General features: G+C 40.1%; 1 protein-coding gene across 2 annotated transcripts in view; it reads left to right on the top strand.

The window, feature by feature from the left end:
* Nucleotides 1-5,639: 5,639 nt before the first annotated feature.
* efna5b (ephrin-A5b) overlaps nucleotides 5,640-26,313 on the top strand; it is a 122,588-nt gene continuing 101,914 nt past the window's right edge. For both annotated transcript variants that reach the window (XM_036578783.1, XM_036578781.1), the window contains exon 1: nucleotides 5,640-5,764. In XM_036578783.1, the coding sequence (XP_036434676.1) occupies nucleotides 5,640-5,764 (125 nt within the window). The remainder of the gene's footprint in view (nucleotides 5,765-26,313) is intronic.

Raw genomic sequence — 26,313 nt, 5'->3', positions numbered from 1 at the left:
GTGGGGGCCTAGTTTTAAAAAGTTATAGTACAAAAACCTTCTGTATAGTGTTTAAAAGAAAACAGTACAAAATGTTTATAATGTGTAAATAATTATATTACATATTAAGTTAGGGAGCTAAATTGTACGATTAGACTACAAGTTTCTCTTCTATTGTGTATGCAGTATTATTGGGAATAGCAAAGGAATGCTGGAGGAACAAAACGTTCCAAGTGTAGGTACTGGGGATCTCAGACTGCTGTGTCTACGATTGGTCCGAGGAATTTGTATGAACCAGTTATTTTGCTTGCTGCATCACCAGGTCACACTTAATTTGCATGAAGTTGAGAAAATCTCATCTTGATATTACTCATCTCTGCTGCTTGCCGCTAAAGCGCGGCTACAAACTGCCTACTTACATAGAAAATACTGGTTGCCTGTCACTTGCTAATTAACGTGAATGTATGGTTAGCCTGGTTGCAGTGAGTGTAGTCTATTATTCCGGCCAAAGCTGTGCTAGTCTGTTTTGGCTGCTTGTCGTGAGCTACATGCCAGTAGAAGCACACACAAAACACTCCCAGAAGTTTTACATTCACGAAAACATAGCACTATAGGAACGTTCTGTTTTGCAGACCAGGCCACATTGATTCTGGTAGAGTTGAAAGGCATTTAGTTTGAAGCTAAATGCATGTAGAGAATCTAAATGAAGAATCGGCAGTAAAAAAAATAACCACTTAAAAAGAAGCTGTGGACGATACCCAACCCTATCCAGCACTGACAACCTAACCAGTCAAGTACCAGACCAAGTATTAGCATGGAGGGCCCTATGGTGGCCAATCACATTTCTGCAGGGGCTGGACTGCAGGTGTGCACACTGTGCATTTGAGCACTCTGTATCTCCACGTTGCTAAGCACTATTATTATTGTTATTATTATTATAGAAAGATCTATGATCTATTTTTAATAAATGTGCTGCTGCTAAATTAAAAGAAGCTGCTATTTATGATGATCATTTTGATTTGTGAAATCAGACAGTTCAGCGTAATCATTGACTGTAATGACTGCAACGGTCATGTTGTAGGCTGACCACTCGAGCTGAACTTTTTCAAAGGTTGCTTGGAGTGCTCTGCATAGAAGACCGCTGTGGAGGGTGCATAAAATGTGAGGTGGCCAGCACTGTTGGGGGAAAAAGTGCCTCAGGCCACAAAAACACATAGGATGTGAATCCCCCTTAGACCTGTTACGGGAGGCCTGTCTGATTCTTTCTCCAGTTCCTTCTTAATTCACAATGTAGCACCATTGTTGGTGCATTTGTGTTCAGAAACCTTAAAAAAAATAAACTATTATGATGTGTCATGTACCAATGGCTTTAAATATCATTATTTTTGCCATATTGCCCACGCTTATCTCTAAAAATAGAGATGGTTTTCTCTGTAATGTGTTCACATTACAGAGTTGGAGTGGCACAAATTAGATTTTTTTGACACAGATCTGATTTTTTCTGAGCTGTGTGAACAGAGAAATTAGATTTTTTTTTCCAAATCAGATTTCAGGCACTTTCTTATGTGATTAGATTTCACTACACTGAATATATATCTGATACCTGACCACTTGAACATGTTGAGAGTATTTAGATTGGAAAAAAAATCAGGATTGAGTAATAGGGCTTGTAATGTGAACACAGAGTATAGGCTTTCTAATGTACCAGCATGTGGTAGAGCACTGTGAGAAAGAACTCAAACCGATCAATGATCATTCTGCTGAATGTGGTTGAGCCTATTTTGTTGTTGCTGCTAAGTAAAGTGCCAGCACACATAAGCGAGTGTGGAAATTGATTTAATAGTTCGATAAGAAAATGTGATCAGCCATATGATATTAATGCTGTAATGTTGAATGGAAAACCACCATTTCAACTCCTTCTTGCAATATTTGCTGGATGTGTCCTGCAGATCGTCAAGGACTGAGTGTGACTTCCAGAAAGATATCGCAAAAAAATACTGGCCAAAGTCTTTCAGTGCTGTTTCTAAGATTCTGTGTAAACATCTCATTGTATTAGGAATTCAGCAGTGCAGTCTTCTGTTTTGTTATTCTCTCCTTTTACAGTCACAATCAATTCAAATAATTTTGCCTCCAGGACGGGCTTCAGCTTTGTCTATTTCTCGACAGCTTGTCCTTCAAAAGAAAATTACAGGGCATAAAAAAGTAATCAAACTATCTACTGAGATTCTGCACCCCTGGGTTAAAGGCGAATGGAGAGAATATCGTGTTTTAGTGCTGAAATAAGATGGAGGCAGTATGGGGTCTGTTTATAGTTCAGCAGGAATGCCCTGCTGCTGTGGTTGTGAAGAGGCTATGAAAGCGTCAGTGCGATGACCTCAGCACCCTTCCCCCTCTCTGCTTCCGCTGACCAGAGTGTAGGAGGCGGCCCGGCGGTGTAGGCTGAGGAGCAGGCCGTAATGCTGTAATTAAGGGAGGTGAAGCTCCACCAGTGCCCCGAGGCCTAGCACCATGCAGGGAGGCACTTGTTCTGCAAACATAACATCAATGCAAGCCATAAAAGACAGGTGGTGGGTTAAAGGCCTGAATACATTGCAGAAAAAATAAAGCAACAGCTCACTAATTTAGGGCTTACTATATTGGGGATTTCTTTAAGGCTCACAATTTTTGTTTCTCATCAACTTTGAGATTTTTGTATATCTCACCATTTTTGGGGTTTTTCAACTTTGGGATTTTCTTAAGCACATTCTTTTTGGGCTCTTCAATTTTTGTGTCTCACCAATTCTGAGATTTTTGTAAAGCTTGCCATTTTGGAGTTCCTTAATTTTAGGATTTTTCTTACTATTTTTTTCTGCAGCTTTGGATTTTCTCATGCTCAATAATTTAGGATTCTTCAGCATTAAGATTTTTAAAACATCTCACCATTTTAGGGCTCTCTAGCTTTTCAAACTTTTTAAAACTCACCAATTTTGAGGATTTTTTAAGCTCATTCTTTTTGGGTTCTTCAACTTTGGGATTTTTTAAGCTCCCTCTTTTTGGGTTCTTTAATTTTTTTGTGGCTCAACACCTAGGTGATTTTTGTAAATCTTGCCATTTTTGAGGTTCTACAACTTTGAGATTTTTGTAAAGCTCGCCTTTTTGGGGCTTCTTCAACTTTGGGATTTTTTATAGCTCACTGGTATTGGGTTCTTCAATTTTTGTGGCTCACCAACTTTGAGAGTTTTGTAAATCTAGCCATTTTTGGTGTTCTTCAACTCTGAGATTTTTTACAGCTCACAATTTTTGGGTTCTTCAAATTTTGCGTTTTTCTGAGTTCCCCCCCTAAGTCTGACCATTTTTGGAGCTCTTTTGTGCTTTTCTGGAAAATAGCTTTCCAAGTTGGAATTCCCCAAAACTGGTCATTTTCCAGCAACCATTTTTATTCTTTTTGTTAAGAGATGGTCTTTGTCAGTGAGATGAACCTGTCTGGCACCAAAATGTCTCTCTGAGCCATAACCTTACCTCACCAGCCTGACATCTAATTACGACTTGACGGCTTGTGGTTAAGATCAGTGTAAACAGTGGAAATGCAGACAGGCTGGATCTCGCTGCCCTCCAGCAGTTTGCCATTCATAAATTTGTTTGAGCCTTCATACACACCATATTCATCTCCTTCACTTTATTTCCACATGTAAACACTTCCTTCCTAGCCTACCTGCTAAGTGAGTTAGCACCGCGCAGGCCGGTGGCTGCTCTCCGGGCAGCGGAGCGGCAGTGAGGCTTGCGGAGTCCGCTTGTCTTTGGCTGAATATGGTGCTCCTCCTCATACGGCGCTGTGCTTCACCTCCGCTGCGGGGCGCCGAGGAGCTCCACCTCCTCACCAACATCCCCTCACCACGCAACAAGTGCAGAGAAGAGCAGCTCTGAGCCACAGCTAAGCGACAAACACGCGGCTTTAGACTGACTGTGCACCGGCCGGAGTCTGACTGAGCCCTGCAGAGCGGAGCCGGTTCCCGCACTGGAGAACAAAATCAGTACTTAGGTTATAAGGCGGCAATTAAGCCACTGTGAGGTTATTGGACATGGTGTGTTCTCTCCCGCAATTTAGAGAAGCTGGAATGGAAAAAAACTTAAATGCAGTCGAATTAATACTGAATTAAACTTGGTCATGAGGATCAGCCGGTCCACTTAGACGACTGTAATTGCGTGGGAGGGGATAGATTACTTAATGACGGGCCTGGGCTCCTATGGCCAATAACAGTCCACTTTTCAAGATGAGACTCCAGCTCAGAGACTATAACCGTTAGTTGGCGATGCTTACAGACGATGATGTTGATGATAATCACCCAACCAACCATTAACCATCAGACTGATAAATACGCAAATAAATAGATAACAAAACAATAATACCAGTAATAAAATTGCACCATAATCGAATTTAATTGTAATTATTATTATTGTTTTATGTGTAATTTTCAAATTATGACGGTATTATTGTAAGTGCATACTGGCATACTGTTTCCCTTTCGCGTGCAGATCAGTCTAGTATCTACTAACAGCACACTCTCTCTCTCTCTCATCCGCCAGTTACCTTTATTAATTGAATTATGTCAAGGTTAGAGGCGGGGTTTCACACCGTTCGGCCACGCCCATTTCCAACACTGGACCAATAGCGTTGCTCTGCATCCGCTTGCAGCCGAATCCACGCTTGCATTTTCCACCGTCGGCTGCCATTGGCCTCACCTTCTCCCATACGGAGTGAAGAAAAAGAAATAAATAAAAAACACCTCCGCATGGAATAAGGAAAGCTGCGCGCCTTCCTCGGCTCACCCCTCGTTATTTATCAGTGGAATGGTGGTAGTGGGTTTGTGGCTGTGTTTGTCTGCCGTCAGTCCGCCTCGCTCATGTTCTCCCTCAGGCGAAGGGACTCCTCCTCCCCGCCTCATCCGTGACACTTCCAGCACAGCGCTGAGCTGAGGAAGGAGACGAGACTCTCTTCAGGCAGCTCTGAGGAGACACGCCGCAAACAAACAAACAACACCACTTCAGCCCCCGAAGATGCTGGTTTAAAAGTTACCGAAAACGCCGACAAAGGAGCCGTTTTTACTTCTTCTCCTCAGAAATCCTCGGACTAACCTTGCTGCGAGCGGAGCGGCGACGAGTTGAAAATATCCACAGAGAGCAGGAACAACACTGAGGAAAAGAAAAGAACGGGTTGGTCTCACTGCTCGAACTGACACATGCTCTATTAACTGCAGTTTTGGGGGGCAAAGCTCGGATTTTGTGCTTGAATACTGTCTGTATGTGTATTCTCGGACTGTCGGTGTGGGGAATGTGTGGAGCTCCAGTCAAGTTCCAGCACAGGAGCGACGTTTGAAGTGATACAGACCCGCGGACAGTGAGAGTGAGAGCCGTTACCGGTTACTGCGCTTCGAGTTTTTACACCTCAGTAAAAAAAAAAAGCCCCGCTGATTTTACAGGCGAAGTAAGCGCATGGACAGTTTCACATTTCTTCTACTGCATGTCTGCCTTGTTTGTATGAGTCCGAGCGCTCGCTGAGCTGAGGACGGTGTAAATGAAAGTGAACTGAGGGCTGAGTGTGAAGCTGACCAGCCCGTGCTAGCTCTGCTCTCCCCCCCCGCCAGCCAAGAGGAAACGACAGAGCCCCAACTTTCGCCGTAGTGATGCTGCAAGTGGAAATGATCATATTCGTCTGCCTGATCCTTTGGATGTGTGTATTTAGCCAAGAGCCGAGCTCCAAGGTGATGGCCGACCGCTACGCCGTCTACTGGAACCGAACCAACCCCAGGTAAGGAGGGCTCGACCCGGCAGCCAGCTCTGAGCTTCAGCTTTTGTCTGCAGCATTGACAAAAAATAAACACGCGGTGTTGGTCAAACTTTTACGTGACAGTAAGCTAGGCTACATGCACGTATGTGAGAAAGGATGCAGGTTGAAAGCACCGTGCTTTGCTAACCCGCCTCACAGCACTGCGGGCGAGCTGCTAAACAGCGGGTTCGCACGTTCCGCATCACGGGTAAACCTGGCCAGAGTGTCGGCTGTTTCCTCCGCGAATGTTGCTCAGGATTAAAGACAAAAAAATCTACTTTCATTCATTCATCAGCTCGTAATGCGAGAGTTCAGGCGCGGCTAACGCTCTTAATCAGGGGTTACAATAATATTAATAATAAAAAGTCAAATATTAAGATACAATAAAGAAAGTAAGGTGAACCAGCGCGGTTAAGGTGAAGCCCCCGGCTGTCTGGCGAAGCCCGAAGCACAGACAGATTAATCCGCGTTCAAGTTCGTCTGGACGTGGAAATGCACTTTTGGAATGTTCTCTTAGAAAATAGTCCTCAACACAGTTTATCTCCAGTTAACAAATACTTTTTACTAACTTAATCATTTATATGTGTTTTTAAAATTATTTCTTTTCCTCTCTGCGAATTGGATTTCTGTAAATCCTGGATTAGAGGCAACCAAGCTCTTAGTGTTAAGAACTGTTGAGCACGGTTTGCGTTAAATACGTGTATAGGGCTTTATTAGGCCTGTGCTGTTTCTGGGCCTGTATGCTGCCTGAAAAAGAGTTTAGCTGATTCACACTTTCCACCTGTGACTGAGAATATACCAGCCCTGTGGAAAGGTGCTTTTTGTATGATAACTTTTATTGCCTGCATTGAGCTTCATCATCCCATTTATTGAGTAAAAGCACAAGCCCTGACAGAGAAATTAATTTAAATAATATACATATCCCACACTGCTCATTTTAATCTAGTGTATCTTAGTTCAGCCTGCAATTAGTCTGTGTAAGAAAATGTACAGTGGAAACCCCAAATGAAATGCGCTTGCGTATGGGCTGTAGTGGGCCTTGTTAGTGAATCCTGACCAGGAATAGTAGTGTTAACATGTGGATTATATTGTCATAATTTGCCAAATTTTGCTAGGTAATAGTTTTGGTGAAGTTGAGGATGACAAACAGTAATTTAGTCAAAGATACTCACTCAAGATATGACAAAAGTGTCCGGCACACTCAATTTAATATAGAATAGTTTGCTAATTTCATATAATGTTTACTAAAGTTCATTTTTTGGCATTAGTCTTTTGATATAGACTTTCAGGTTGATAGAAATACTTTTTGAGCACTTTATGAAGTTACTTTCAAGAACTTTTGGCTATGGAATAATAATGATAATAATATATGGATAATAATGATTAAGTTTTCCTTCAAGGTGTCCAAACAGAAATGTTCTCCAAAAAATGTCGAATTTTAAAATTTATAATTTATTTCTTTATTTTTTTAAACTTTCAAACTTTACTGTCCTCTACATTGGTGCCCTGTATATGAGCTCTCTGTATAGGGTGAACGTGAGCGCAGAGTTTAGTGGTCAGAATGTCTCCCCCAGTTTGAGCGCGGTGTTTATTTATGTGCCACTTTGTTCAAACAGAGTAACGCAAAGTCAGGTTTAATCTGATCTGTTATGCTGATAGACACACTTTCATTACAGCCCACATTTTTCAGCTGAGTTGACTGGCGGTTCTGTTGCGAAAAAAACAATTTACTCCAGATGTGCTGACAAGTAGGGTAGCTTACTGAAAAAGCAAAGTTACGGGATAAAGAGAAGATATATTACATATGAGGCATGGCATGTAATCTTTTACGGAAGTATCGTTAGTTCAGAGATGGTCTTTTGCTAAACTTTTGACCTCTTCCTAGCTAAGAGAAATCAATTGTTTCCCGAGACTAGCCTGTTTTAGCTTGTGCTTTATGCCTGGGGAAAGGAAGCAGCCTCGCAAAGAGGACACGTTGCCGCGTTAGTGAATTTCTTTATGTAGGCTGTGTTAATGCTGACTGTTTTTTTCAGCCCTGTGGGTGATAGAGGGTCAGATACAGGAGTGAACATGGAGACTGGAATTTTCACCTGAGATTATGTATCCAAATGACAGATTTTGTGCATATGTACGAGCCTTATGTTGTCTGCTTGGAGAACCTCCAATTTAGGTCAGTCATTTGGCACTCCACACTGCCGTAAAAACATAGAAAGCGCAGTTGATTTTTATAATAGTGATAAAAATTTGTTTAGTCGCTGAATCATTTGTGGCTGATTTTGGCAGCTATCACTGTTTTAAGCTATTTATGAAGCTGCTCGCTTATATTAGACCTAGTGCTAGGTGCTAAAATCCAATATCGCAAATGTATCACAGTATAACTGTGTCAAATGGTATTTGCTTTAATAAACTTAATGAACTCATGATTCCTAATTCCAAGTACTGGCGCTCTACGATAAAAGAAACTCTTTGAGTTTGATTGGCTTGTTTTGTTGAATTTGTTCTCTTAACATTAGAACGCTATATAGTATTGTAAGTGTTAACCAGAGAGAAAGCAGGTTGGTATTACCCAGCAAAAGTTTTTGTTATCTATCAATAATGCCAAAACAAAAAATCGGTATTATTAAGACACAAGTACCGGTATACAGCTTTAGGCGATGTATTGCCTCGCACTAGTTAAAACCATCTTTTCCCCATCCTCACCTTGTTGGTACTCTCCAGGTGCAGGCTTTTTAACTTCTCACACCTCAGCTGGAGACCCGATTCGCTAACCGCTTAATTACTCATCTGATTCCCGCTGCGACTCAGGCGATTCAAAACGGCCATAATGAAGGGACTCTGCTCAGTTCTCTCAGTTTCTGCTCAGGTCTTTCCATGCTTAAGACGCTCAGTGGTCCTGCTGGCAAGGTGGGATGCAAACGGGTGCAATCTCTTCCCCTACCCTCCCTCAACAGACACTGTGCCTCTCTCTGCCTTTCCCAACACCATGCTGGGCTGAGAAAATGAATGAATACAATTAGATACTTCAGGAGCCTCTGTTTCTGCTCTTCTGGCTGCGTTCCCCCCAGCACGGAGCACCAAAGCACAGGGGTCATACATTCACAAGACGGAAACCCGACATGGGTTCAGCCGTAACGTGATAGCGAGGTTACTCACGAGAATGTTCCATGATGAAGCGTTAAAAAAATGCGCTCTTTTATGGTAAAAGCAAATAATTTGTCTAAAGCGTATTTATGTGAGGACTAAAGATTGATTATTTTCAACAGATGTGTATTTTCTTTTTTCAATTCTGGCCATCATGCATTACAGCAAAGAAAGTTTAGAGACGTCTCTTATTGAAAACTCAGAGTGAAGCCTGATTCATTTGAAATACAATTCAGGTTTTTTTGTAGGTGACCTGACCTGACTCATGATAAACCAGCAAAAATGTGCTCTTCTATTGTGGGAAATGTGAATAATTGCAGTGTATTTTTATGGAGACTGAAGACTGAAAAACTATTGTATAGTATTGTCAAAAAAGTGACGTCTTTTACTGAAATTTTGTTCAAGATGTGCTCAAGAGAATGTTCCATGATAAACTAGCAAAAATGTCTTCTCATTTTCTGGTAAATGGAAATACTTGCAAGGCATTTATATGACAATTCGAAACAGACACAGTAAAAATACGCTTTCAGCCTGTAAACTGTGTATTTTGAAAGAATCCTAGTCGACAGACGGGAAAGTGTAATTTAGAGATGCCTCTGTTGTTAAAATTCTAGAGTGAAGTTTGCCTCTTTTGAGGTGAAAAGTTTGAGGTGACCTGAAACGTAGCAAATGAGAATAGTTCATGATGAACCAGCAAAGTCTGAACTTAGTTTGTAGTAAATGTGAATAATTATCTTATAACTGAATGTCTGACTGAAGATAAATAGAGCACATGTACATTTTTAACACATAAATGGTGTATTTTTTAAAATTTTATGCACAATTACGAAGGAAATTCTACTATATAGACACGTTTTTGAATTCTAGACTGGAGGTTAGAAGTAACAGGATCTTTTGAGATACAAAGTTAATTCCGTTCAGCTTGATGTTGCTTTTGTATAGATGACCTGCTGACTTTCCACTGCACCCTGTGCCATGCTTTACACTGGCAGGCTGCTCCATTTCGCTACAACCTACTCTCTCACAGCCTGAAGGAAAGCAAAAGGATAAATGAAAGCTCTCTGAACTGACTGCAGTGCAGAATAATGACTAAACTGGCATGTAGTGGTGAACCCTGATCAACCAACCCTGACAGTTTACTCTTAACTTATAGCTAACTTCTAACAGAAGTGGCGACTGTTGGCCAAAGCAAAGAGGAGCCACGAAAATGAAGGACAACCACGTAGAAGCTTTATGTTCACATAAAACATACTTTTTTGAATGGTAATTATTAATCCTGTCAGAAATCAGCATTTGGCAATACAGCTTCTTGTATTGCTTCTGCTGAGACTTTTCAGGCGTAGAATAGCTCTTTGTCTGATTCATAAAAACGCTTTGAATGTGTTTGCTTGTAGTTTTACAAAGTAAGCAAGAATACAGACCAGATGGTAAAGGATTATTGAGCCAGCTCAAACGTTTATACATGAAATACAAGGAAGGATAAGAAAGAAAAGGAACAACTACTTGCCTTAGATTCTCAAAACCATCTTTTTTTGAAGTTACCATTCCCAAATGAGCCAAGTATGCTTGTTTTTTTTAGAATGAAAATTCTATTTTCAATATAAAACATTCAATATAATTCACTTGAATAATTCACCGTAGGAGAGCAGTGCTGTGGTCTTCTCAGCTCCCAGGCCAGATATTACCATTCCTACAAGCACGAGGGAAAGAGAGAGGAGTGCACTGTAAATGATTATCTATGAATTCATAAAAGCTTCTGAAATTCCACAGAAAAAAAACATTGTTACGTAAAGGACGGCGGATTAGAGGGATAGAGGCTAGAATGACAGAGGATTAACGTTAGCCAGGAAAAATAGCTTTACCATTTTCTTGTAACAGCTCATTAGGTGCCTAAAAAGCAAAGGGACATTTGTGGGATCTCGCAATTTTTTTTTGTGTTTTATTTGACTAAGAAAAAGCTCTGAACAAGATCAGTCGGGGATTTAACATCTCTCAGAAAGCGTTATTCAATCTCCTGTTGGGGAGGCTTGTAAATACAGCACAAACTATTTTGCACGCTTCTTACAAAATGTGTTTCAAAAAAAGTGCTGTTTTCGGAAAGTGTTGTATTTTAAAGCAGCACTTTGAGATGATTGCTGAGATGATATCGGGCGGAAAATGCTGGGAAGACTGAAATTGGTGACGCATAGCCATCGGAGTATGTTGGCTGAGTTGGGAAGTGGAGTCTAGGTCTACCCAGGATTAGACTCACATGAGTGAGTGCTGGAGGACTGCAGCTGCATTCCCTTTTGTGATGTCTGCTTCAGTTCAAACTCCATACAGACAAGGCACTTTTTTCATGCTTACATGGCACCAGCTTTGTGAATGTGATAGAAGATAGTTTTGTTTAATTAAAAATGTGTCGCCGTGGCACATCATCCACAACCTCAGAGGGAATGTTCGGATTTTGTGTGTGCGTATGGTAGATATTTATTTATTTATTTGCTTTAGCTTAAGTTCTACAAAGTAAACAGTGCATATTTCCACATATGTGTCCATTTTTACATGCACAAATAACATATTAGACGTCACATAAGTGCATATGGCATGGATTTTGGCTACAGTTTGTACTGTGTTTGCTAATAAATCTCACGCTACCACACTCTTCTTGGTCAGAAAATTGCTAAGGGAACATTTAGTTCCAAAAACAAGCACTTAAAATGGACCGTGTCAGCTGTTTATTTGTGTATTTAATGAAGTATGATTTTCTGATGGTAATGGACATATTGGTCCCATAGTGGATTTCAGAGTTATGCTTCATGTAACTCTACTGACTTAATTAATCAATTAATCAAAACACCAGAGTCTAGTGTGTTTTGAGTTATGACACGTCCATAGTTGCATTTGAATCAAGTAAAATGACAGTTTTTTCCAGGATTATGTGCAGCATGCAAACGTTTGGTCACTCTGGTCGAACGACATGTTTTTGTTAATTAAAAAGAGAAAAAAATTTAACACATCTCCTTACAAAGATCACACTTCTGCACATTTTATTGCACAGTTACTGTTTATTTGCTGAATTTAACATATTGGAAAATAATAAAATACAAAATGTAGCCTGTGCAAAAATTCTGGCACATTTTATATAATTTTTTCAGTGTTAAACTCAGCAACTAAATAAAGATTGTGCTCTAAAATTTGCAGAAAAATGCCACATCTAAGTTGGTTCCCTGTAGAGGATGTGTGAGCTTATTTTCACTTAGAAAATCAACAAAACATGTATATGTGGCCAGACATTTGCATACAACACTGTCAACAGTGTGCACCAAAACATGTTCAGTATTCTTAGTGCTGAGCAACACACTTACATTACGAAGGTTTGCACACGGCCTGTGTTTCTTAAGTTACAAAGGTTTGCACACGGCCTGCATTTCCTTTCGTCCTTTTAGTCCAGAAGCGGGTGCTGTTGTAAAGTTCTTTGTGGGACCTCCACTTTTATGACCTCTGAGGGCACACCAAAATAAACTAAGATCATTATTTGGTCCACACGAGTCATGCGTTTCCAGAAAGATTTTCATATGTTTGCAGTGAAGGGAATATGACTTGGAAACGAAACGAAAGATTACAATAAACAAGAATGGCCACCGACTATTTCTCCGTCACAAACAGTTCATTCAGGCCCTTCAAAATGTGCCATGACCGGCCATAAGGCAGACCCATCAGACATGCATGCTGCAGCCATGGTATTTCACATTCACACTTCTGCTCTTAAGCAAAATAAATCATTCTCTCGCTGGCAGGTATTTCAGAATTTTCCCAATGAACTAATGATTATTTAACACGTCAGTTGCAGGATTTTTGCTTCAGGATGTTGCTTTTAGGGCTTGTGCTGCCAAGCTAAAGTCTCGCCACTGTAGTTCAGAGGTCCAAGAATTTAGATCAGTCCAATCTATTGGTCTAGACTTGCAGTTTTTATTTCATTTCACAAGCATATCATCTCCTTGCTAATTGCATTTATTCAACCCTGCGAGTCTCTTCTCATGGCAGCTCTGATGGACAGAGCAGGAAATCGATAAATAAACAAGCGTTGTCAGGCCTCGCACCTCTCGCGGCACCCTGTTGCTGGACGAAGAGCGCGGCTCCGCTACAAAGCGGCCCGCTTCCAAAACGTGCTGTAAATATTGACCGGGCTCCCACACACCAGCGGCCGGTCCCTCTCTCTCTCTCACTCGGGGCCAGACCTCGTTGGGCCTGAAAGGCCACCATTGTTCCCTCTCTCTGTCGCCTCTCCACGGCCCGGGTCGAAAGTATGCATGTATTTAGAGAAATACGGGGGGGGGTGAGGGTGGAAGAACACTGAATGAAGAAGCGATCACGACTATGCTTGTAATACTCAGAGTGTTTAGAGGGCCAAGGGAAAGAAGGGCACAATGAAGGGCAGAAGCTTACGGCCGAGGTGAACACAAGAGTTTTGAAGTAATCTCTGGGGTGCTGCCATTGCTCTCCTTGGCACCGGTAATTCGGGTGCTCAAGCGAGGGTTTTTTTCAACATGCATGTGTCTGGACGGCTCTGTGGGAGCAGCTCTTGGCAAGGCACAATTTAGGTGACGTCTTAGAGCCTGGGGTAACTGTGGCAGAACCTTAAGCAGACGGGATTAGCCCCAGAACGCTTCTTTGTCCTTCCTTCTCCAGATTGGGGGGTGGGTTGGGGGCAGGATTTATGGGGGGGTGGGGTTTTTGGAGGGTGTGCTGTTGCTCTATATTTGCTCCTGCCTTTATTGTGAAGATGTTGGATGGCAGTTAAGAGCTGCTTAGATATGATGGGTTGCTGGCAGTATGTTGCAATATAGAGCAACTCGATTTGGCTGTGTCTTATTTTGGTGAAAGCCCCCAAAAAAGACATCTATTTTCCACTGCAGGGGAAGAGTAGGCTTGTATTATTGAAGCACACAATGGTGCAACATTATGACCATTGAAGCATTCTATTTTGCTTTTGGTTCTGCTAGACAGTCTTGTACTTTGTGGCACTTAATTAATTTCTTATTATAGTGTTCCTATAAAGGCTGCTACATAGATCCTTTTTTAGCATTATTACAATATTGCCCTTTGCAACATTGTTATCACAGACAGCAATATGCAAATGAACTTTGTTCATTGTTGTTGTTGTTGTTGTTGTTGTTGTTGTTGTTGTGGTTGCAATATATTGTATGCAATACACTACAAGGTTAAAACCACAATCGAGTGTATTGTGAATGTAGGCCCGGTGTCCACCTGGAAATGGCCGTGACATTATTCACCTTTCTCTGAGTGTTCGACTGAAAGCCGTTTGTTTGTTTAGACAAGAGTATCCCTGGCTTCTTGAGATTCAGACCCACAATCCCTCCTGGCCCCCCCGCATTCATGAGGTAATACTATGGAGTTGCTAAAGGGCTTAAAAAGCCATCAGCTCATTGTCCAGTGACACAAAACCCCTTCCTCTTAAATCCCTCTCTCCTCTTCCCTCCTTCCCACCACAGAAACCCCTCTGCTCTCATTCCACATTCATATTAATTAGTTTAAATGCCTAATGAGATAAATAAGACTTAAGAGGAGCCCTGGAGTGCCTTAAGTCCTTTGGTTAAACATAGGTGATAAACGTTGCCTTGGCCACTATCTTTGGTGCAAAGTTTTTTTTTTTTACACCCATTTGAAAAGAGCAGCTGCTTTTATAGTTGCATGGACATTTTTATGACCAATGGACCGAAAGAAGTGATCCAAAAGTACTTGGCTTAAAATATCATTACATTAAAACATATTAAACTTTTTTCTCTTTCTCTCTTGTGGAGCTGAAGTTTTGATAGGACAGCGACAGTGTATTTAATTTCCGCTCATTCTTTCAACATTGACCCTGATCTAGCAATCAGAGTTCTAAAGGCCTCAATCAGGATTTAATTGCAGATGAGCAAGCCCTGACATCTGTGCATAGCAAGATTGATTTGCCTCTAAAATCTGGTTTATTTGGGTGCCATTGCTTTCCCCTTCTCAGCTCTTGATCTCCCTCTTTGCCCTCCTCCTAATAAACAGAGCAGTCCAGAAGAAAGGGGACAGCTGGGTTTCCCCTCTCTCCGGACTAATCAGTGATTACTGGCCCTTTAAATTTTCTGTAAGAAGCCCGGGGCTTTAGGGGATGTGCAGGGGTGTCCTAGCGGTAGGCTGTTTGATTTAGGCCCAGTGTTGTGGCTGCTCTGGTTGAGTGACGGTTGGTTAATGCGGACAAGCTGCCCCAATCTCAGGGACACAGATGGTTAAGGTGAATTCATCGAGCGCGAGCCCCCCACGTGCTTCTTAGCTCTCCCAGTGACCCGACATGGCGGCTGATGTGGAAAAATAAAATGTGGCCACTTTTCCGACGAGACACAAAGGGCAAGTCAGGTTTAATTCCACATCTGATGTTTAGCCACTCTGGTTTTCAAGCTTTAATTGAGCCCTAAAATCCTGGGATTAGAAATGGCAACATATTAAAGCAAATGTATAGTGAGTCATGCAAAAATAATAGAATAATCTATAATTTACTGCCAGTTACCTTCCAGTCGTTTTATTGACATAAGGATGTTGCCACAATAAAAAAAGAATAAGGAAACATGAGAAAAATAAGCCATTTGTTATCTAAACACGAGCTGAAGCTATTTTCCATATAAATGCCTGCAGCTGCACTTTTCGAAACATTTTTTTTCCAAAGTCAAATAAATAGACACGCAATAGACACAGATGTAAGAAACCACCAGCTAATTCACACTATAGGGTCTGGCGGACGAACGAAGTTCGGCCCAACACAGCCCCCTCTGTTCAGCCTCACCTGCTTCCATTTGACAGTACTTTGTCTTCATGGAACATGTGTAGCCAGTCAAAGGCCACCACCGGCATTCCAGTTCGCTCCCCACCACAAAGGCACAAATGCAGGAATATATTGACACAGACTCCTGTTTGTCAAGTGCTTGCATGTTGACTGTGGTAGGTCTAAATTTTTGCTCTTTTGACCTCTTGTAATAGAAATCAAGGTGTATAATAAAATTTTACTGTTTTTTGATGATTTTTGGTATCTTGTTGTAGCTTAATATTTTATCTTATTGTATTTTTTGTTTGTTTTCACATTATCTAGCCCCCTAAATGCTAGGCTTATTTTTTTAGTTATTGTGAAAATGTTTTTACTGTTTTTTTTAATCCTATTTTGTCTTATTTTTTATTTAATTTAGATTTTTTTTACTCCTTACACCCTGTGCTTTTTATTCAGTTATTGTGAAATTATTTTGATTTGTTTTTTAATATTTTTTTATTTTATTTTTTTAATTTTCAATTTTTAACCCCTTAAACCATATGTATATATTTTTTTTAATCAGATGAAAATCTTTAATTTATTTAGTGTTTAGTTTTTATTGTAAATTGTTTTATCTTAATTTTATCTATTTATTTTATTTTAAATTTTATTTTACTTTACTTAACCCCTTAAACTCCAGCCATTACATTAAAAGTCATTATTTTAATTCACTGTTTATTTTTCTTGTCCAATTTTTTTTATTTAGCGTTATTTACCCCTTAAACCCCATGCTTATTTTTTATGAAACAGACATTAATTTATTCAGTGTTTATGACTTTAGCATACAATAGCAGATTGAATACACGTAGATTAGTCATTTAATAAGCAAAAAGATGCTAGAAAATCAACAGCAGTTTCTCTATTATTTTGTTAAAATAGTTTTATCTACACCAACGTGTTTCACAAAAACTAAAAACAAAAAGTATGGCCTCTGAAGTGCTTTTTTCTGATATACTGGTCTGTTTTTGATATTGCCTGCATCAGCTTGACTTTGACTGTGGTTTTCCAGCTTGAAAAGTGTCAGGATGATACTGCAGTGGGTGTGATAAGTGCAGTAAGCTGATTGGCCAATGGAAAGATGGGGAAGGATAGAGCATTTCCTTGTATAGGACTGGAGCACACGCTAAACCTTAGGGAGGTGGTTGGTGGTGGGGGCTGGATGGTGGAGGAAGGGGGAGGGTGGTGGGAGATGAAATATTAAAAGCTGTTTGTGATCTCACAGACAAGCTGTGCTGGCAAACCTTCGCACGCAACTCTGAGGAAAGGAGGTCAGGACAGCCATGTTGAGAAAGCAAAGGTGACTGAAAGCTGGGGTTACGATCTTTGTTGCGTCAGGCTATTGTGACACTAGTTTTAAGATGAAGTCTGTAAGCATCTGGATAATCCTGGATGGAACCCACGGTATAGGCTTTGATATTTTGGTGACCTTGCGTAGCTACAGTGTAGAGGGTCATTAATCTACACATAAGCTGCCGAAGTGTAATATGTACCATTTGTCCATACACTCACAAATAAAGGTGTCAAAAAAGTGGGCTTTGTTGCAATACCATACAAGAACCACTTTTAGTTCCCCAAAGAAGTGCAAGAACCTTTCACAGGATGGTTTTTAAAGAGGGATTTATGTATATATAATGTTAATTTTTTAAAAGTTTTTAGGACTTTCACATACTGTAGTGGTTCTACATCAGTCAAAGGTTTTTCCACAATATTAAGGAGGGTCTCTGAGTTAGCTTAGGGTTTGCATGATGGGTGGGGAGTGGTGGGAGGGGAAAGTGAAACATGAAAGTATTGGTTATTGGTGCACAGTTGTATGCAAAAGTTTGAACACCCCCATGCAAATTAAATGCTTTGCTGATTTTCAAAGTGAAAATGAGTTAAAACATCCTTTACAGGGAACACATTTTAGCAGGCACGATCAGAATCGGCCAAGAATGGAATCAGCAGATTTTTTTCTTTAAACAAGAAAAATGCAGTCGGCTAATTTATTGTTTTTCTTTTGTCCAGTCTGTGTTGCAATTTTATAATAAATAACATGAGCTGGATAAATGCATTCTCGCTGTGTTTGAATGCTGCTGCTACACCTGAACCAAAATGTTGTAGCATAATTGTGCATCACTCATTGCGCTGAATCCTGCTACCTCTTACTTTCGATATAGTAGTTTATTTGATCCATTTTATTTAAACAGGCAGCTGGTTTAAAATGTAAAAAATGTAAAATGTCACTTTGGCCTATCAAAGATCAAATAATGTTTTTATAGCGAGCTTAGCTAACAGAAAGTTCTGGAAATGTGCTGGTCTGTTTAATTAATGGGTGTTCACTTACACCACACAGTATGAGCTTTGGATAAAAAAAAATAAGCCATTGATCTAAGAATGAAATTGGAATCTGCCCTAAATATTCATGTTCCCTAAGTTTAAATATGCCATTTTTCAGCAAATTCTAATATACAATTGCCACTTATTTGCTCAGTTTAACATAATGGAAAAAGATAAAACCTTTGCGCTGGCCATTTTATGTTATTTTATGTTTAATTAAAAAATTAAGGAGAAAACACAGCTCATCTGGTATCAGACGTGTCTTAAATTTAGCAAATGAACAGTGACTGTGCATTGAAATTTGCAGAAGTGTGTTCTCTGTAGAGAATATTAACTTATTTTCACTTAGAAAATCATCAAAACGTACTTTGACCATGGGCAGTCAGACTTTTTCGACGGTATATGATTGGTGCATGATAGTGTAATGAAAACTCAAGACATTTTAACAGCTGACAAAAGTCACAACACTCATCAATAGTTAATTAGAAAAAAAAAGTTTTAAAAGTCTCTTTTAAATGGAATTTGATGGATCATGTTTAATATGAACAGGGATGTGGACTAACAGGGTAAAAGACAGGCCCGTTTTGATTTGGATTGGCTTTAAAATCTCAAGCAGATTTCAAGAAGTGTCATCAACATTGGGTCTAATTTTTTTAATTCATGAGGTGACGAGCCTGAACGTTCCATAACATTCTTCGACAGGTGTCGGTCGTTCTTATGGAAGTTGCTCAATGACAAAGCAAACCTTGGGAGCACTCAATAATGCAACACTTTCCCTCAAGCTACCAAAGAAGGGAGGTGGTTGGTCTGATTGGGGATTGTGAGGAGGAGGACTGTGGAGGGGGGGGTGGGTTAGTGGTGGACATTTTCATACTAAGAGCTGCCCAGCGCATCAGCAGCAGAAGCTCTGCTCCGGTATCGCAAGTGCGAGCTACATGGCACGAAGGTGTCTGAATTATTCACACCCATAATCGGCCTTTATGTCATATTGGCCAGGCTGGGGCCCAGTGTTATTTTAGTGCATAATTGATGCTGCTCAGAAGTGGAAAAGTTAGACTAGCAGAAGTAATAGGAAGCGAAAGTGCAGGCGGGCGCATGGCGGCAGCGTCGGGGGCCGATGGCGGGGGAGCCTGTGAGAGGAGGGACGAGGGGGGCTTTGCGTGTAACAGCTCGCCACAATCTCAGAGAGGTGGGGGCTCGCAGACAGCGCTGGCCGTAACAAGGGCTGACATTGAGCTGGGCCAGAATGTCAACTCTCTAAAGATTTAGAAGCAGGCGATGACTGAAGAGGACAATGAGTTTAATGCCTTAAAATAGCTGTTATGAATTGGATCACGTTCTCGGAGAAAAACCCTATGAAGGTAACTTTAACTAAACTTAAGCCTGTAATCATTTAAACTCTAATATTAACTTATTTAATTCACAGAATTACTTGAAGTTTTACCAGTCATGGGAAGAAAAGAGGTATTTTTAATCTTGCTTACATCATATGATTTCTGAGCAAATAAGCAAACGACATTCTATAAGTAGTGCCCAACAAACAAAAACAACATCCAGGCTGGAATGAATGCATGTAAATTGGCCTGCTGCTTTATTTTCCACCTGTCAGTGTTCAGAGTGAAAGATTAAACCATGTGATTACACTCAAATTAACACCTTCACCCTTCCTCTGCCTAATTCTCCCTTTGTGAAATGCATATTCTTTCAGAAGCACTGATTTGCCAGCCTAGCATCTCATGTTAAGGTGTAAACATGACCTAAGGTGAAGCGTAGCCTGTGTTTACACCTTGCTTAAGCCACACAGCAAATGAGATGTTCTTTGTTCTTAGTAACAATAGGCATCAGTATTTAGTTACCTGCCTCTGCGCTTAAGAATGAACTCTACACCACAGCCTTATGGACCCCTGTGGGAAATCTTTAATCCTCTTTACAAAACCTGAGAAATATGGGAATACGTATATTTGTAGCACAGCGGCATGCAAATTAAAACTAGTTATGGGCCCAAATGTGCAGTTTTCTACAGTTTTGGTTTTGGTTCACCATGGATATGCACCTAATGAAATCAATACTGGATTCCAAAAACCCCGAAAACACTGCCAGTAAAAGAGTCTTATTTCCTTCCCAAATTTTAATTTGTCTATTAATCAAAAGGGGAAATATTCTTTTTGGAGCTGAGTGTGAATATTTCCATGGAGGAGTGAGGTAATTCTACAGTAAAAGTGCGTCTGGCCACGTTGGCAATTAGAAGTCCAAAGAAAGCACTATGCCCAAACCGACTTTTTACAATGCTTTTATGGTATGTTGAATCCCTACAATATAGTCATAAAGCCATCTCATGGAAGCATTAGCCTCTGTGCATCCAGGACACATATAAAGAGGATTTACGAGCGTACTCTTAGTCTAAGCACCTTCAGGAGACACCCTGATGCATTCAGTCAATCCACCAAGTGCTCTGAATAATGCTTACTAATAACAAGGGCTTTAGTAGCGTGCAGCTATAGTGAAGAAGCCTATCATTGCTGCACAGTTCAAACACAGTTGTGGATTGTACTGGTCTTTATACTGTATTGTTATTTTTATTTTTTTATTTATTTATTATTTTTTTCTTAGTGACACCATACTACTATTTAACATGATATGTAGTTTTTGAGGTTCTAGTGTTATAATCTGTATGCATTTGGTACAATCAAAACTTTCCTCTTTGAGAGAAAGAGGGTGGAGTGAAACGAGAGAGAGAGAGAGAGAGAGAAAGCTTATCCGAGGAATGCAGAGAAAATGAGTAAAATCGGCCGTCTCAGACAACATTAAGCCTAAGTCAAGGTCTTTCATGGTCGGACACCCGTATACTTGTGTATTCCAAGTCGAGCCCAGTGTGTTGTGGCAGAAATGAAACTGCCTTGAGTAGCTATGGATTATTTCTCCTGCTCTCGCTGTGATGTTAATTGAGGGAATCTTCCTCCCAGTGCTTCCCCGAGTGCTCACTTATTTAGGATGCAATGGCACAAAGGCGTTTTGAAAATGAACCACAGTATGACTTATCCTTCTTATCTGATTTAATCCACAATCTTCATTACTAATCAATCCGCAATTATTTTCTTGAATTTTTGCCTCTGAAATTAAATCTTTTTTGTATTGTAAGCTGATATAATACGTTTAGAAAGATAGGCTAGTTTATATCAGTAATTATATTTTTTAGGTAAAAAAAAAGCAGAATAATTGCTAATTGTTGCAGTCCTTTAATTTGTCGCCATTATCAAATACAAAAGATTGGAAATAATAACAATAATAATAATGATAAGAGTGCTTTTTGCAAATGACCGAACTTATTTGATTCTCAATCTGATGCATTTAATTTCACTACACAAATTCAAGCCTTACTAAACTCAGTAAGTAGTTGTTTCAGCATGCAAGTCTTTAATAATACTCCTCTTATCACTTCAGTACTTGCCCCTTCCTTTGACTACATGCACATGTGTTTTTGAGAGTAATAATGCATTTCATTGCATCTTTTTGTTGAATTTTCTACCTGTTCTTGTGGTATAGTGGTCTGAAGCCAGTGCTGGGTCTGTTTAGAAAGTCTGCACTATAGATTTCTCTAAATTCTTGTTTACTACTTCCTTGCTGAACATTGGAAGGTTATAGAAACTTAACACCGATGGAGAAAAGCATTTCTTTGGTAGCCCTGTATTTCCATGCTCATTATGTATTGCTTATTGTTGTACAGTACTGTTTTTGGAATATAGAATGCTTCAATATTATTTAAATACTTACTTCTAAAGCTGAACTACTTTCTTCTTGAACTCAAGTTTTAATCCCAGCCCCGTTAGAGGAGTTAAATGAAGTTTTTGGGGCGTTGAGTTCGTTGGGGCTCTCTTCTCGTGCATTTCACGCCACATTTCGAGTCTGTCACCAGGCCTTCTCTCACGCTTGCTTGGGTTTACAGTGCGACGGTGGCTGGCTTTGGGTGGGTGGTGCAGGACCGCGCCATGCCGATAAGTGCCCGGCGTCTGGAAAGCGAAGAGGGGGGGCTTAGCGTGATCACGTGGGTCGCGCTGTCGACTTTTCCCTTGATGGCCCTTGGCACGCGATGCTGGAGCTCCACACCAACCACCAACCACCGCCTTCTAAAGGATTCGCCTATGATCCTGACAGCGAGCAGGAGCCAATGAGAAGGAGTCTGGTTCCGGCACTGCGTGTTGCCATGCATGGAAAGAAAAAGCTTTGTCGTTTGTCGGGGTCTCTTCTGTTGGTTGTGTGGTACCAAATCTGAGTAATAGTACATATGATTTTGGTTGCAGTGCTGATTTTAAATGTTCAGTGAAAGGGGCTTTTAAACAGGGTTTAATTTATGTTTTGGTGATCTGGCATTAACCATTTAAGCAAAATTTGTGCCTTTGCAAGACACATAACATAGAAAGCTGCAATATGTGATTGAGTCCGCTAACCAATCAGAATTGTTTAGTTTTGTGGTGTGCTGTGATTGATCTTGACTAATCATGCTTCCAAATGAGTGTTTCTTCAGGTATTCCGGTCAATAAAATTTAGCAAATTTAGGTCAAAACAATGCATATCAAATACTTAACCATGCCTCATTGTTGATTCAGCAGTTTTCATATATCACAATACTGTATCGCAAAATAATAGCAATATAATTACAATTAGAGATGGAACAACACTGATATTGACATCTTCAGTATCATTCAGCAATGGTCTGATATTTTTTTGTTAAAAATGCACTTTAAAATGAAATTTTTATTTAATCAGTCTGTCATGACTCAGACTACTCAAACATAAGGGTGGGCTATAAGACGATATGTATTGTTTGCTTAATAAATTAGGTTAAATGATTTTACATTTTTTAAATGTGGCACTACTGTTTTTTTACATGGTTAATATGTGTTCAGCATTACATGGCTTCAACTGCATATGACTATAACAGTGACTCTTGTTTACATCAGCTGTACTGTAGACACAGAGCTACTCTTTCTTGTAATTGCTAATATTGGTAATGGCCAACTAGCTGAAACACCATATCGCAGAGAAAAAGTCTGGCTTTGCTGATCACAGGACAAGGAAGTAAGACTGGAGGGGGCCAAGGGGGCCATTCATGACTTATAAGTAACCAGTGCTGTGCTGAAATGTGGTCTTTTCAACCTATTTTGCATAGAAAAATAAGGAAAAAAGGCTGTGCACCATTACAGCAGGATAAATTGATTTCCCTCCCTTTGCTCTGGCTTTTTTTTTAAATACCCTTGTGTCATTACCTGCCTCCCAGAACGGCCAATCAATATTGCATCTGCATTGTGATAAAAGTGCATCGAAGGTGTGTCACCCACTGCTTTGTTAGGTGGTCCTCATTCTGCCTTTAAGGAAAATATATAATGCATAGAGGTTAAGAAGGAAAGAGATTTGGTATGCATTTACAGTTAAGCCTAGATGATGATGCCATTCGGGTTTAATTAAAGGCCCTGGGATGCTGTTTGAAGCTGACAAGAGTTAGAGAGGTCACGAGAGAAAGGCCAGAATGACTTCTGTGCTTTTTATGCTCTATAGCCCTCTCTGAACTGCACCCGGTGATGCCAGGAATGCTGTAAGAAGGAGCTGATTATATGGTGACTCCTTACATCTTATTCAGTGGCTGAATAAAGCTTTGATTTTTGTAGAACAGTAGGGTGACACAATAAGAACAGAATGCTAGTATTGTGATGATATCACTACATATTGTGATTTTGGTATACCTTTGGTATGACAGTGCATATATTAGAAATGCATTGCAAACAACATGTAAACGATAGTAAGCCCCTGCTTAGCCCTTTCTGTGCAGCTGAGGCTGTGTAATACTGACTACTAAGGTTGCACAATATGGACAGAACACTAGTATTAAGATTATATTGCTAGATATTGTGATTGGGATATGGCCTGTGCTATATAAAACAGGTTCATTAGTAATATGACATCTCAAAATAGTTGACTTGCTTGATTTTGGCCAAAATATTTGACTTCTGTTGGACTAAAATGAATACCTTGATTCATCAGAACACCCACAGGAACTGTGACTGGTGAAGATGCTCACAGCACACTGTAAAAACATAGTGATTTTTAAGGGATGCGCTGATTTGGGATATGGGATCAGCTCATGCTGATATGCGATATTTTTCACGAAGGCAATAACAACACCTATATGCATAAACATTTATAAAATATAGAAATGAGCACTAGATCCATCTAAATTTGCATTACAAAGAAATGTAACACTTATTTCTGTAGGGTTACGAATAGGCCTGTCACAATCGTGAAATTGAAGCACATGATTAATTGCCTTGTAAATAATTGCAGTTAACAATTTAATTGTCTTTTTTTGTTCATTATATGCAACTATTAAAGTACAAGTGGCCAAATTTGCTGTTTTTGCTTCCTAGCTGTCGAGAGGTAAAAGATCCCTTTGGACGACAGACCCAACTCCAGCTCAAATAGGCCAACATTACTCACTGCTGCCCTCTAAAGATGTTATAGCACCAGTCCAAATTAGAACCGTTGTATCTCAAGCATCTTCTGCTTTCTTTTTTCACACGTATTTAGCTCTACGGAACTGATTCTGTTTTTTTTTTTCTCTAATCACAGGATTGTGAATGCTAACAACTGTGGAAAATAATTGTGGTCATCTCAAATAATTGTGAGTAGCTTGGATAATTGTAATCAGGTGATTATGTAATAAACGTAACAAGCCTAGTTACAAATGGTGTAAAATGGATAAATTGCAGACATTTTAGCTCGATAACCAATCATCACGTACATGTTCTGCTGTTTCAGAGTACAATGAATACATCATCAAATATCGGTTTGAAATATCAGTCAAATGTAAACATCTGTGTGATGCTGTTTTAGTAAAGAAAGTATCTGCTGATGTGATATGATTATGATATCATTGTGCATCCCTAGATTTTTAGGGCAATTACTGTAATATCTGTTTTGTGAAGACTAATTTCCCTATAACGATTAACAAACAGTAGATTTGCGTAGCCCCACAGTACAGGTATTATTCCTGCTGTCATAAAGACATTCTTGTTTTTATGGTTCTTTTTACCCATGCATTGTGTCTCAGACTCAGCTATCAGCATGCTGGGTGGAAGAGAGGAAGAAATAGTTAATAGGGTCATGGGGTCTTTCCACTGTGGGAGATAAACGGTTAGATAAAAAAGAGGGAAAAAATGAGAAGGTTGCGTGTGTGAAGTACCACTCGAGGCTTTGTTTGAACATCCTGAGATATTCTGTTTGTGTGTAGCCTGATACAGACCGGCAGCACAGATTATGTTGACATTTATGTTATGTTGATATTACTATTTGCAGATTGAAAAAGGATTTTTCTTCTGACCTGTGTTGGTGTGCCTGGGTTAAGGAAAGAGCATTGCAGTTGGAAAAATACTGTTTTTTTATTTGCCTCTGTGAATGAAAAAATCAGGAAGGTTTGCTTGCATCAGTTCCTTGTTGTTGATACAGGAGTTTTTATTGGACTCTAGCGATTTCCTTTGTTAGCAGGAGGTCCTAGATTGGCCCACCAGAGGCTGCAGCTTTGTTCCAGTGGAGCCAGGTCGGTTGCGGTTCAACCCAAACAACTAATGAAGTATCCCGCTGATGCCATTGTCCTGTGAACAGCACTGGATTCTGAAAAGAGTCAGGTAGACCACATGTTTACGCAGCGGAATTATTCGGAGGAGTCAGTTGTATTTCATAAGATTGGGTACATCTACAAGGAATTTGTCTTGGTCAGTGCACACATGCTTAAATATGCTACCTAGACTTTGAACAATATAGAGAAATTAATTGGAATAGTGTACAATATCTAAGAAGACATATGATGCAGTATGGTATACAGCATATTACAGTGTAATATGAATGTTTTTACAGTTATACAGTACTATGCGTACCTCTTTGTGCATACATTGTCACAGTGCACAGTACTTCCCCGCTGGCCTTATTTCTACTAGCTGTTTATAGGAGTGACCAAAGAAAGCGACCAAGCCTCTTGCCCTGCCTTTTCCTTTTGGGTGTGGTCAGTCTGGTGACAGCATTTGCTTTATCTCCCATCGAGATCCTTGTGCCCACACAGATTAGGCACCATCTGGTGGGGGGCATGAAGCCATGCCCATGCCCATGGCCTGCCTGCTACGTTCCTTTGTGTCATTCAAAGGCTTGTCATTAAGGAAATGCCCCCTTTTTCCTGCTGTGAGTAATTATCTATGAA

The sequence above is a fragment of the Colossoma macropomum genome, unplaced genomic scaffold (genome assembly GCF_904425465.1).
Source record: "Colossoma macropomum unplaced genomic scaffold, Colossoma_macropomum, whole genome shotgun sequence".
Taxonomy (NCBI): Eukaryota; Metazoa; Chordata; class Actinopteri; order Characiformes; family Serrasalmidae; genus Colossoma; species Colossoma macropomum.
Note: the sequence above shows the minus strand (reverse complement) of the source record. Positions and strands in the feature narration are given on the sequence as shown.